The sequence below is a fragment of the Lipophrys pholis genome (assembly GCF_963383615.2).
Source record: "Lipophrys pholis genome assembly, chromosome: 14".
NCBI classification, from domain to species: Eukaryota; Metazoa; Chordata; class Actinopteri; order Blenniiformes; family Blenniidae; genus Lipophrys; species Lipophrys pholis.
The window spans coordinates 17,081,319-17,093,818 of record NC_137633.1 but is presented as its reverse complement, the minus strand read 5'-3'; the positions used below and the strand labels follow the sequence as shown (position 1 = coordinate 17,093,818).

Sequence of the window (12,500 nt, the reverse complement as noted above, 5' to 3'; positions counted from 1 at the left end):
GGCAAATTCTTTTATGAAAAAGCAAACAAAAACCATAACATCTTTACTTATGAAGCACTTCCATACAACCGTGGTTGAAACAAAGTGCTGTACTTGAGGAGTAAATTTAAATTTAAAACATAAGGCATACAACAAAATGTGTATGTATGCGATGCGTGTGTATAAGGATATAGGTGCATCTGTGTGCACATGTGCTTGCACACATTTTTTTCAGATGCCTGAAATTAATTATTAACGGAGTAAAAAAGAAATTGAAAAATGAAATCAACTACCTGTCTGATATGTAAAGGCAGAGTGTTCCACATTTTAGGGGCCGTAATTTAAAAAAAAAAACCCAGAGCTAATAAAAATGTAAAGAAGCACAAATAAAACACCAAAACCTACAATGTTTTATTACCTTGTCATTTGCAAAGTGCCTGCATCATTCCAAATGTTTATTGTTTCAAAAATAAAAGTGAATCATGACTCGTGGCAGAATTACTCAATGATTGACAAGTGGGGGTCAAGCAGGCTCCTGCCCCCTCTGTGCCACCATGTGAGCTCGAGCCCTGTTATAAACCTAATTATTAGAATAGATTTGAACCAGAGGATGCTCCTTGTTCCTCAATTTCTTTTGCACAAGAAATATCCTGGTCCGATATTAGATTACAGAAATGTTATTCCTCTTTTGAATTAGTTTATGTCTGCCTGTCAGGTTTTATTAGAGGAATTGTATTGCAGGAAACAGTTGCGGAAATGTCGCCTTCTTCTGGCTATTTTTCCTCATTACATCAACAGTGCTCACATCAGCTCAAGGACAAACCGTAACCACGCCTCCTAAAATATTATTGGTTGAGCATGAAGTTTGCGTAATCTCATTGGTTGAACCGTCCTCACTACAGTGACGATAACGGAAATATAAGGGAGGACAGCAGCACCGGCGAAAAACGTGGGTAAACGCTTGTGTGTTTTCAATCTTTCTTGACTGTCTGACTCACCCTCAGTCTTATCGCTTGCTTTCAGAGATAATGCTTCGTGTTTCGTTCATACTGACTCTCTTTCAGCGGGTATTATTTAGCGGATCTTGTGCCGAGTGGCTAATATTAGCTACAAATGCTAATAGACGTGTTACAGAGAGACAGCAAAGTCGGCTGTCAACATGAATTCACAGTTTAGTCTCTTGGGTTTGAGGATGCTTCTGTGCCTCTTAATTCATGGCTGAATCAAGCAGATCGTGTTACTTCTGTGTGGCGGCGTGTTAAGTTATTATTCGATGCCATTCAGGAAGACCACGACAAGAAGCTGGATGCCAGTTAGAAGGAGAGCATGTTTGTCAAACATAAAAGACGATCTCCATTCACCTTGTGTCTCTTTGTTGGTCGTTTAGCTCTCTTGTTTGCACACCACTGGGTGGTACACAAGATCGTGCCACGGGCACTGGTTTTCAGAACTCATCGAAAATCAATCCCATGACTTGATGCAGAAGTAATTGGAATTGGTAACAATTTGCCGTGAATAGACATAAATCAATAGATTAAAGTCTGACTGGTCCACGGACCATGTAGGACATCATTCATTCATTCATTCATTCATTGGAGTCAGATACTGCAGCATCACTGATGAAGATGCATTATAAAAGTTTAATTATTCCACTTAATCATTGACTATATGCACACACTGGACATAATATTAGGTAGGTTGGACCCTCATTTATCATCACAACTGTCTTCTTTCTTGGAGGAATATATTAAACCAGGCGCTGAAAACATTTCTCAGAGATTTTGATTGTCAGATAAAGATGATGTTATCTCTTCTTCCATCACATCCCAGATATGCTCTTTTGGACTGAATTCTGGTGACTATGGAGTCTTTTTGAGTCCAGTAAATTCACTGTCATGTTCAGTAAGCGACGATTTGAGCTTACGAGCAGGCCGAGTTAACCTGCTGGTGGTAGCCGGTGTGATCGTCAAAGGTCGTGCAACAATAATTAAGTAGGCTGTGGCATTTAATCGATGTCTAAGTGATACTAATGGACCCAAAGTGTCCTCAAAAAAAATCTCCCCCTGCATCATTATACCACCGGCAGCAGCCTGAACCGTGCCCGAGGCAGAGTGGATCTGTGCGTTCGTATTTTTATGTCAAATTCTGAGCTGACCAGGTGAATGTGGCAACGGAAATCACAGAACTTTTTTCTCTCATCCAGTCTTGGTGAGCCTCTGTGAACTTTAGCCTCAGTTTCAAGTGGGTATTTAATTTAAATTTACGTTTCAATCGTCTAATCTAGGGGTGTCAAACTTATAAAACCAGAGAGCTCTGTGAGAAATGATGTTATTAACTGCAATATATTTATTGCACAGGGTTATAGCTTATATTGTGTTTCCAATGTGACACCTCTGATCTAACTGGTGTGGCCATTCTGGAGTTTTGTCTAAGATAAATGCTACTCACACTGGATATTTCTTCTTTTTCGGACCATTCTCTGTCAACCATAGTTGAGCGGGAAAAGCAGTTTGTGAGTCCCTCGGATCAATCCTCCCACTACCAACAACCATACCAAGCCCAGAGTCACTTAATTCACCTTTTTGCTCCATTTGAACTTCAGCAGCTCATCTTGACCATCTCTACGTGCTTGTGTTGCTGTTTATGTTGCATGCTGTTGTGTACAAATGCAAATTGAAAGATTCTATGTAGGTGTGATTGTTGGTTCTTCAGCAAAAGTCAAACTGATGGTATGATGAGGAAGGGAATGGGTTAAATTGAGCCCGCTAGTCATAGATTTAATGTTACAATTACACAAATTCAAATCACATAAATTTTTGTTTGTTCAAGTATCATTAGAATCATCCAAGATTTGGTGAGCTTAAAGGGTGTCTCTTTTTTAATATCAGATTACAAACTGTAAGTATATTATTTATAGTTCAGCGATCCGTTTTTCTTCATGTTGCTTTTTTCATATAATTGAATTCTTTCTGTGTGTATCGGGTCTATTGACATGAACACCTTTACATTGCTTGTTTAATCTGCTTCTTCAGTTGGATTAGTATTGAGCAGAATCTGTTGGAGTTGCTGCAAAACCATTTTCTATCACAGTGAAAATCAGAAATCCAGCACGTATTGAGTGTCGTCTTCTACTTCTTGTTCAACTCACCTCCCTTATAATACAAGAGGGAGCAATTCTAAGCAATTATTGACATCAGGCAAAACCAGTTCCTGTTGTTGGTGCACATGGCACGGTGAATCAGATTACTGGGGGGTGAGTGCCACTTTTGCCACCACGGAAGTTCCACCCCTGATAGAAAACACTCCTGTAGATGAGATGTTGATTGCTAATAATCAATAAGTTAGGTTTGGAATTGTAAAAATGGAAAAGGAGTTTTTTGAAGGAACTGAGAATGTTTTTTTAGAATTACTAGTTACATAGGTAGAGTCGTTGGTTCACACTCCCTCCTCTCACCAGGCCGTCTCCTGCAGAGCTGCCGAGGGAACAATCCTAGTGTTAATGTCTCACGTGTTGCCCTTTTCAATATTTTATCAGCTTTTGAACTGCTCTGCTGCGGCGGACGCTGATCAATCACCGTCCCGCTCACCTTTTCTCTCTGTGCTCGTTCCTCAGCGCTGGTGAACGATGGCTGCCTCCAGGAAACTGGCGTCCTTCCGCCTCCCTCCGCTGCCCACTGTGGGGGAGCTGATAAAGCTGTACAATCTGCGAGCCGAGAAACAGCTGTCCCAGAACTTTCTGCTGGACCTGAGGCTCACGGGTCAGTGTCCCTGCCTCGCTCTCTCACTTTCTCGCCCTTCGCCTGGTACATGCTGCTCACACCTTTTTGTTCTCGTGTCTGCACTGGGAAAACCGAGGCATGTTTCCCCACTGCAGTCCATTACACAGTGTCACATTGCCTTGTTTTAAGGCATTGAAACTGACAGGTCTTTCCTATGTGTGTGTGTGTGAGAAAGAAAGAGGTCAAGTAGTCCTCGTCCTAATGGGACTGGACCAACTCCATTGTTTGCAGCCCCTGAGAGCCGGAGCCTTAATATAATTATCAGTGATGCAGTGCAGGTCTGATCTGCTTTCTCGTCCTTGGACAAGGTGACTGTGAGATTAATGCATCTCATCTTCATCACACAGAGACGTACAGCCATTCCAACGTCGCAGACTATTAATCTCAATTCAGTTTGCCTGATAAGGAGTTTTGATCAGAGAGGATTTTGTAACATACACGTCGCACCGGTTTATAATTTAAAGATTGCGTCCGAAAATAGTATCTTAAATTAATATCAAGAGATTCATGGCGGGGCTGCAATTTCACTTCACAGCGAGATTGTCCCTGGTTTGATTTCCGGCTCAGGATGTGTGTGGGTTTTCTCCAGTTACTCCAGTTTCCTCCCACAACACAAAGACGTTCATATCAAGTGGCTCTAAATCAGAGTTGTCAAACACATTGAGTCTAGTTTGATGTTATTTGGGCTGAGCAGGTAAAACTAAGCAACAAATACAGACCGCTCTGCAGTTCTCTTTTGCTCAGTGCACAAAAACACAAGTTCATCGTCCTGAAAACTGCTTGAATTTGATGCATTTTTACAAACTCTAGTCCAGACAACTAAAGTTTCTCAAGAAAAAGGTAATCTGAGTAAATGTCTGCTGCTGTTTTTCCCTCAGACTAATGTTTGCAAAACCATGTGACTTCTCAGAATACAGGATTTCTGTTTTGAAAATCTCGCCCTTGAGATTTTGTTGGCATGCACTGTTTGTTTCTGAGTCTCAGGCTTGAGTTATGACCTCCTATATATGGTTGACCACAATCCTTTTTTACATTTTTTTTATCAATACGTCCACTAGAGGGCAGTGCACATTGTCGACTTCATGTGGGACGTTTTTAAATCTAAACGTTGCTGAGACAGACTTGTTTCCTTAGTCGTGTATACATTTGGTCTTGGAGGTACGATTCATTGCCTAATGTGTTCGACTTTGCTCGTTTATTAATGTTCACACAAGGAATCAGAAGCATCTTTGTCCTGGTGTCCATGTGAGCTCATGTTGTAGATGTTGTCTCCATGTACTCGTTTGTCACAGTCTCCTCAAAGGAATTAGTATTTCTGTTGTCTCTCAAGGTACGTTGTCCTTTTTTGTTCCTTTCGCTGGTCACACATGAGATATACTGTGCAACAGTGCCCCCACGGGTCAATAGTAGAAAAGGGCGAAGAAGAAGGAAAGAATAAAACACCTGATCCTCTTTCTTTGTGTTTCCAGATAAAATCGTGCGACAGGCAGGGAGTTTGACGAATGCTCATGTGTGTGAGGTGGGCCCCGGCCCCGGGGGTCTCACTCGCTCCATAATCAATGCTGGAGCGGCAGATCTGGTCGTGGTTGAGAAAGACACACGCTTCATCCCGGGGCTGAAGGTAAACCCAGTCCGTGTTTGTGCAATGTTGTCAAGGTCGTTCAGGAGTAAAAATCCATGAAACCACAAGCGTCTGTTTTCAGCTGGAACAGACTGTGAGCTCTAACTTTTTATGGACGTCCTATCTGTGTTTCCCTTTTCATGTCACCGTCCGTCCAGCTCTTGTCTGAAGCAGCACCGGGCAAGCTGAGAATTGTGCACGGCGACATCCTGACCTATAGAATGGATCGAGCTTTCCCTGCGAGTCTCTCCAAGCCGTGGGAGGAAGGTGAGGGAATGAGAATCCATAGACTGTCAGAGTGGAGAAGAAACACGTGCCTGAAGTGTGTGTGTGTGTGTGTGTGTGTGTGTGTGTGTGTGTGTGTGTGTGTGTGTGTGTGTGTGTGTGTGTGTGTGTGTGTGTGTGTGTGTGTGTGTGTGTGTGTGTGTGTGTGTGTGTGTGTGTGTGTGTGTGTGTGTGTGTGTGTGTGTGTTTGTCTCCACAGACCCACCCAACCTGCATATCATCGGGAACCTGCCGTTCAACGTCTCCACCCCGCTCATCATCAAGTGGCTGGAGAACATCTCCAACAGGACGGGGCCTTTCGCCTACGGCCGCACTCGACTCACACTCACCTTCCAGAAGGAAGTGGCAGAGGTGCGTGAGTGCGGTTTCATGTTTCATGTCGATTAAGGCCCAAATTTCAAATAAGAGCACCTACTGGAGTGGAGACGTGACCCTTTTGAGTCGTGCGTCACCATAGACTTTCGGCAAAGTTCACAGACGAAGCTGCTGCGTTTGTTATGAGATCATTTCGTAATGAATTTCTTATTTTATTGTTGTGATCAAACATTGATGTGTTGATTCATAATTCATCCCATTTTGCAGCAGAACAAATCTTTTTATCATTCAGGCCAGTCCCTTTGTTCAGAGCAGATTGTTACTGATGTTACTCCACATAGTAACATCATAAGAGTGTGAAACTGAGATACGGATGTTTAATCATTTACCACACACACTTGGTTATATCTAATAGGTCATGATCTAGATCAGGGTGTCAGACATAAGGCCCGTGGCCCAAACCTGGCCTGCATGGGCTCCAAACTGGCCTTCAACATTATTTTTTGCACAGTTTTCTCAAGAGTGGCGGACACAATACAACACAAAGATGGAAGCTGAGACATCCTGATAAAACAAATAAGGGGTGGTTTAAATTGTTTTATGAAGACATAAATTGTATGTAATTGGAATTCTGTGTATTCTAATTAGATTCTGTGCCTCTGCTAACAACTGCTGTATATCTTGTATTGGAAAGAACATAAGGAAGTTCAATGTCTCGTCAACGATGAGTCTCTGGTTTGAGACAAAGTGTGCACAGCTTGACAAAATACTTTAAAATGAAACCAGCATGTTTACCAATACCTCCAGATGTGATGCGCTGGCATCATAACCATAATATAAAAATGAGGCTTCTTTTCTAATCTTCGGTATTTGTCTTGTCCGTGCAGAGGTTGACAGCCAGCACAGGCAGCAGACAGAGGAGTCGTCTCTCCATCATGGCTCAGTATCTCTGCACCGTCCACAGCTGCTTCACCATCCCCGGACGCGCCTTCGTCCCCAAACCAGAGGTAAGGACTCGCATGTTTACCATCAAAAGAGACGTGGAGTCCAGCCGCTCTGCTGCGGGGAGCGACGCGCGACGGTGAAGAAGCGAGACGAGATACGGGTTTCTGACGAGGCTCGTGTTTACGTTCTGACGCCGGGTGCTCGCCGTCTGTGATCCCCTTTACGTTTCGCCAACTGCTGCAGATGGTTGACAAAAGGGGAACGATCAGCTCCACGTCTGCACAGGCTGAGAGAAGAGGAAGTGTTGAGAAAGTTTAATGTCAATTTCAATATTTCTTATCAGTATTGGAATAGAGACACTGTCTCTCCCCCCCGAGGTGGGTCCTCCTCACGTCTTCGCTGCTCGTCTGGTCCCATGTTCCCGTCACAGTCTCTCGTGGTGTCGCCGTCACTCCCCCCCCGCCCCCACCCTCCTCGCTTTGAGGCTTCATTAGGACTCGGTGTTGAATCAGTGTTGTCTCCCCTCTGTCTCTGGACCCTTTCTAGGTTGTAATGATGCCTGGTGGGTATTTGAGACGTGGCGCGATCACACTGCGCCCTGTAATGAGGGCCTCGGTCTTTTTTTTAAGGCCCACATTCTCCGTCTGCGTCTTTCAGCCGCTGTGCGTGTTTTCAGTGGCGAAAGAAACGCGTTTGTTCTTATATAACATGAGTCTCCTGCTTCTTCTTCTTCTTCTTCTTCTTTTTTTTTTTTTTCATCTTGGCCTGGAAGACATTTGGAAGGACTAGGGGGCGCATTACAAAAATAAAAGTGGTGCTGGAAGATTTGAAATGTCAGTGTTGGCTAATTGACAGCCCCGCCATGATGTATTAAATTAAAGACTCATCCGAGAGTTTTGAAGAGCTCTCCCGTTACCTCCGTACAGATGTTTTCCTCTTCCCGAATCAAAGCACAGGTGTTACGTGCATGTCAGATATGTATCGGTGGTCCCCCTGAAAACGTCCTGGCTCTTCGGGAGACCCGCTGTTGGTAAATATTTAATCACCTGCGTGGAGTGTAAATGCAGCTGAGTGAATGGGACCGGCGCTGATTGTTCATTCTCTTAGAAGCTCCCGATGATTATTTCATCGCACTCAGCGTTTCTTGCTGCGCATTTGTTTTCTCCCGAGTGTCTGATTCTCGTGCGCGGACATCAAACCGTAGCCTAATGGGTTTCAGCAGGCTCGTCGGCGAGGCCCGCGCGCACGTAGCGCACGGCCGGCGACGTGTGATGTAAATGTGAACGGAGAAGGCGAGGACATGCGGACGTGCGCTGCGGATGAATCGGGACCTCCCACGCGCTCTCTCACAGGCCATCTATCCGAGCACTAAATGTTTTAATGGGCAGTTGGTCGAATTGATATCATTAGGAGGGATGATGGCTGTTTGATGAGCAGGCCTCTTGCTGCTGGTGGCCTATAAAAGCCCACGAGTCTCGCCGAGTATATTAATGCTATCGCACCCTCCGCATTGTGCAGGGCCCCTTTTTGTCACTCGTATGTCATGCAGTATAATTCATGAAAAGCTCTATGGCTCTGCATTGTTTACTGGTGCACACCAGAGTAATTACGCAGAATTGCATGAACCATAAAAATGTCCCGGCTGATTTACGGCGCGACATCATAGGCTGCAAGCCAGTGGGAGAGGGGGGGGGGAGAACCCACGTTGTGGCATAAAAGAATATAGATTTCAGGTTGAATCTAAAGGTTTCTCTACAAATTGACCCGTAAATCAAAAACAACTATGAAAACATAGAACAATATTAAAGATACAAGCGAAAGTGTGGAACTTGTGATGGATGTGTAGAGGTGTCCTGGCTTGACGTTTGTGCTAGAATAGCAGAAATGAAAAAAGGCCAAGGCAACACCTGAGCATTGTACGGGCTGCAGGCCACGTGGGGCCCTGCAGTTGTCAGTGATTTTGGCCCAGATGAGGTCAGTGAGACATTATAAATTATAATTGATGCATCCAAGGCAGCTGCTTTGCTTTTATTATAAAGGTGGCCCATTTTGAAGTGCATGTAGTTTTTCCTTCATGTCAGCTGCCTTCTCTGGAGTCACGTATGTGAACATACTGAGAAATTAAGGAGGAAACTACAAAGAAATATTAATTTCCAAGGTACTTACACACATCAAAATGTTAAAAAGTGGTGATAGGACGGTGAAAAAGTGGATCAGGGATGCCAAACACATTTAATTTCAGGAGCCACACACAGTGCAATTAGATCTCAAGACCTGTAAATAATAACATTCTAATATAAAAATAACATGAACACAGTGTTAATATATCATTAAGAAGTTCACAGTTAATGAACTATCAGTTTACAACACATGACAAACCATGCACTTTACTTCTTACAGATCACAGTCAGTTTCTATTTCACTATTTACATCTTTAAAGGCATAAAACATTTGGCTCCATGTATCTGAACCCAGTTCATATTATGGTCAGAATAACTTTTAACTTTTAAAATTCTAGAAATGAACAGCTGCAAACAGCTGCAGCTCTAACCGAGTTTCCTAAATATCACAATTTAGTCTTTGCGAAACCTGCTTCAATCCTCTGCTTCTCTGCTACCTTATATTCAAACAGTTAAACATTTGAATGTTTCTATATTTATTCCGGAAACATACAAATACTCACATATTTGGACCATCCTCGTCCTGGGGGCTATACGTTAGGCTATTCTCACAGCACTCTAAGGAAAAATTAGACACCACTGATTAAAATGATGATGGCTAAATATCCCCCGCGTGTGGGTCGAAGCTAATCATAATGGTCGCGCAGCACTGCCAAGTCCCGGAGGTCTTTTCTCTCCGTATTGTGCTTTTTTCAGCATTTTTCCATCGTTGCCTTTTCAGAGTGTGCGTGCGGGACCGTACCATTCACCTATAGACAATAAACGAGCTCAGTGGTCTAATTGTTTGCATTATCTTGCTGCCACTGAAGCTCTGGGATCACTGACTGTTGTTATGAAAGGAGATTTGTCCGAATGGACGCACAGCTGGGTTTTCTTCTGTTTAATTTTTTTATTCCTTTGTCTTTTCTTGGCACGTCATTGTCGTAGCTGAACCCGAGGCGCTCTTTGTTTGGTGCAAGTGAGTTGCCTGCCCTCCGTCGCATTCGCTGAATCACATAATGATGAACTTGTTTCTCCGTTCATGAGCATTTCGACGGAAGCATCAGCCGATTGAAACGCCCTCTCTCTCTTCACCCAGTCACTTGCTCAGCAATGGCGAGGTTTTGTACCTCTGTAAATAAAATCGCAGTGCAGCAGGTGCGACGCCACACATATGGCAATTAGTGGAGCGTGAAACACATCTGAAGTGGTTTAATATTGTGTAATGAAACAAATCAGCCAGTCCCCCTGAAAAAAAAAAAAAAGCAGTGACATTACTGAACCTTTCCATCAGTTGGAGGCGGGGGGGATTGCGAGAGGGTTGATTGGCTGGTTGGTTTGAACCTAGAGGAGCTGACCAATGCCAGCTAATGGGATAATGAGAAGGGAAATGTTGAATCCATTTTACATCGGCAGCTGCGGGGGCCCATATTGACTCCGGGTGGGCAGATACGCTCTTATCCTCGCTGTTTAATTTGTCGGCCTTCTCCCCGTCGCCCCCGGACTGCGCTGCACCTCTCTTGTGTCACATTGAGTGAGATTGTCCTTGAAGGTTTGTAAAGGCAGCGATTGGCCGCCGTGATGGTGTTTCCCCCGGGCTCAGAGCGCCCCGCGTCTGTCCCGCTGCACATCACCTGTCTCTCCGGTCCCTTGTTAGTCACTCACGTCTCGTTAATTCTCGCATAGATGGACGGATGGAGCGCTCCTTGAATTGCCTCTGTCATTCACAGCTATACGTGTATCTGAAGGACCTCCGTAAGTAAGCGGAGACGAGGACCAGCTTTGCTGCTCTCGCTTTAGCCATCTTACACTTTCTCCTAATTTATATTCCGGTCAGGGGTCAAGGAGTTTTTGAGTGCAAGCTGCCGTCAAGCATCTCCATCTTCAACATGAATGTCATCCAGATTCATCGCCTCTGCCTCGTCGTGGAGGAAAAAGAGCTGATTGGGGAAGCCTAAAGAGCATGCGATGGCCCGCTCCTCTCTCATCCTCTGTCTCCATGCGTCTCGGTATGTGATTAAAATCAACTTGTGCCCGTCTCAGGCGGGCGTCCATAAGTCAGGCAATGGATGCTCCATCACAGGCATCCTGTTGTCTCCTCTGGAGAGCTCCTCGAGGGCGGCGTTGTGCCATTAACTGTGTCGGTTATTGGAAAATAAAGAAGAAAGTGAGGCACTGAGAAGAAGAGATGAAAATCTAATTAGAGGTGAAATAGTTACAGTGGTGTATTTTTCTATTTTTTTTTAAGAATAAAGTAGCTGGTAGTATAAACCCGATGCAGTTCCTGAAGAAATATGTTCAATCTCACTAAGTGGTTTATCGGTGGATAAAGTAAAATGTTTGGAGACAGCACAGAGACAAGAGAGGAAAAAACCTGTTAATTAACTAAGAAGCTGTTAATTAACTGAATGGTCTTCATTGGTGTGGGGCATTAGTTCTGTTTGACATGGTGATGGAGTTACACACGTTCACGGTTTACTTACATTTGCTCCCCTTTTAGCGTTGATCAGTGTTTGGAATCCGGTTCCCTCGATGATGTTTCAAGTTAACACTTGTCATTTTTGGCATTTTCGTGCCAGAACATCTGGGCGTTTGCTCAGCAACAGTTTTCAAAATGGCATTTACATGGAAATGGCAGAAACACGGAAGATTTTGGAGTTAGCATAAGGGGCCACGCTCGACACTTGTATAACTTACTAATAAATTGCGTTTAATTGTCTCTCAGATTCTTCTCTTTTTCTTTTTTCCATACATGGTTATATAATTTTTCTAGTGTTGCTGTGACGCATTAGCCGAGCTGTCATCACCGCGTGGGTCAGTCTAATGACGGATTAACTCATTACGTTCAGCTGAAGTTGCATCAGTTGGTAATGAAGATGACATAACAGCCGAGATGAACGACTGCAGCCGGCAGAGAATCTCGTGTTTATTTAGGGTTGTAAAAGGCATCGCATGTAGCTTCTCGTTGCATTTGGGAATCGGCTCCCCATCTTAATTCATCTTCACCCAAAGCTTGTGGGGCCTTCTGCAATTAAATCTAGTGATGTCAATCCAATCAGTTTGAGATCCTCAAATTACCGTCACACTCTTCTTGCCCCATAGGAGGTCGAATGAGCGAGAGTCCTTTTGTAAATGAAAGCACATTTGATGCATTTTGAAAAAAGAAATGTGTATCTGGGTGAAATAATGTTTGTTTTAGGAAGAACAAAAACAGAACGACATATAGCGGGACTGCTCGCTCATTCGACCTCCTCAGGGGAGAAAAGAGAAGGTTTAATACAGATGGCGCCAGCGAGTTTTGATTCTACAACTGGATCATTTTAATGTGACGTATCCAGCAAAGGGTGGAGCAGCAGGAGCGAAGCCCCCTCCGCCACAATACAGAGCGCCAGGAGACAGATTCATGACAGAGATCGA

General features: G+C 44.0%; 1 protein-coding gene across 1 annotated transcript in view; it reads left to right on the top strand.

The window, feature by feature from the left end:
- The first annotated feature begins 874 nt into the window (after positions 1 to 874).
- The window catches only part of tfb1m (transcription factor B1, mitochondrial), a 35,512-nt gene continuing 23,886 nt past the window's right edge, over positions 875 to 12,500 (top strand). The window contains exons 1-6 of the mRNA XM_080479285.1: positions 875 to 928; positions 3,593 to 3,737; positions 5,228 to 5,379; positions 5,538 to 5,646; positions 5,864 to 6,015; positions 6,867 to 6,986. Coding sequence (XP_080335411.1) covers positions 3,605 to 3,737; positions 5,228 to 5,379; positions 5,538 to 5,646; positions 5,864 to 6,015; positions 6,867 to 6,986 — 666 coding nt within the window. The 5' untranslated portion in view covers positions 875 to 928; positions 3,593 to 3,604. The remainder of the gene's footprint in view (positions 929 to 3,592; positions 3,738 to 5,227; positions 5,380 to 5,537; positions 5,647 to 5,863; positions 6,016 to 6,866; positions 6,987 to 12,500) is intronic.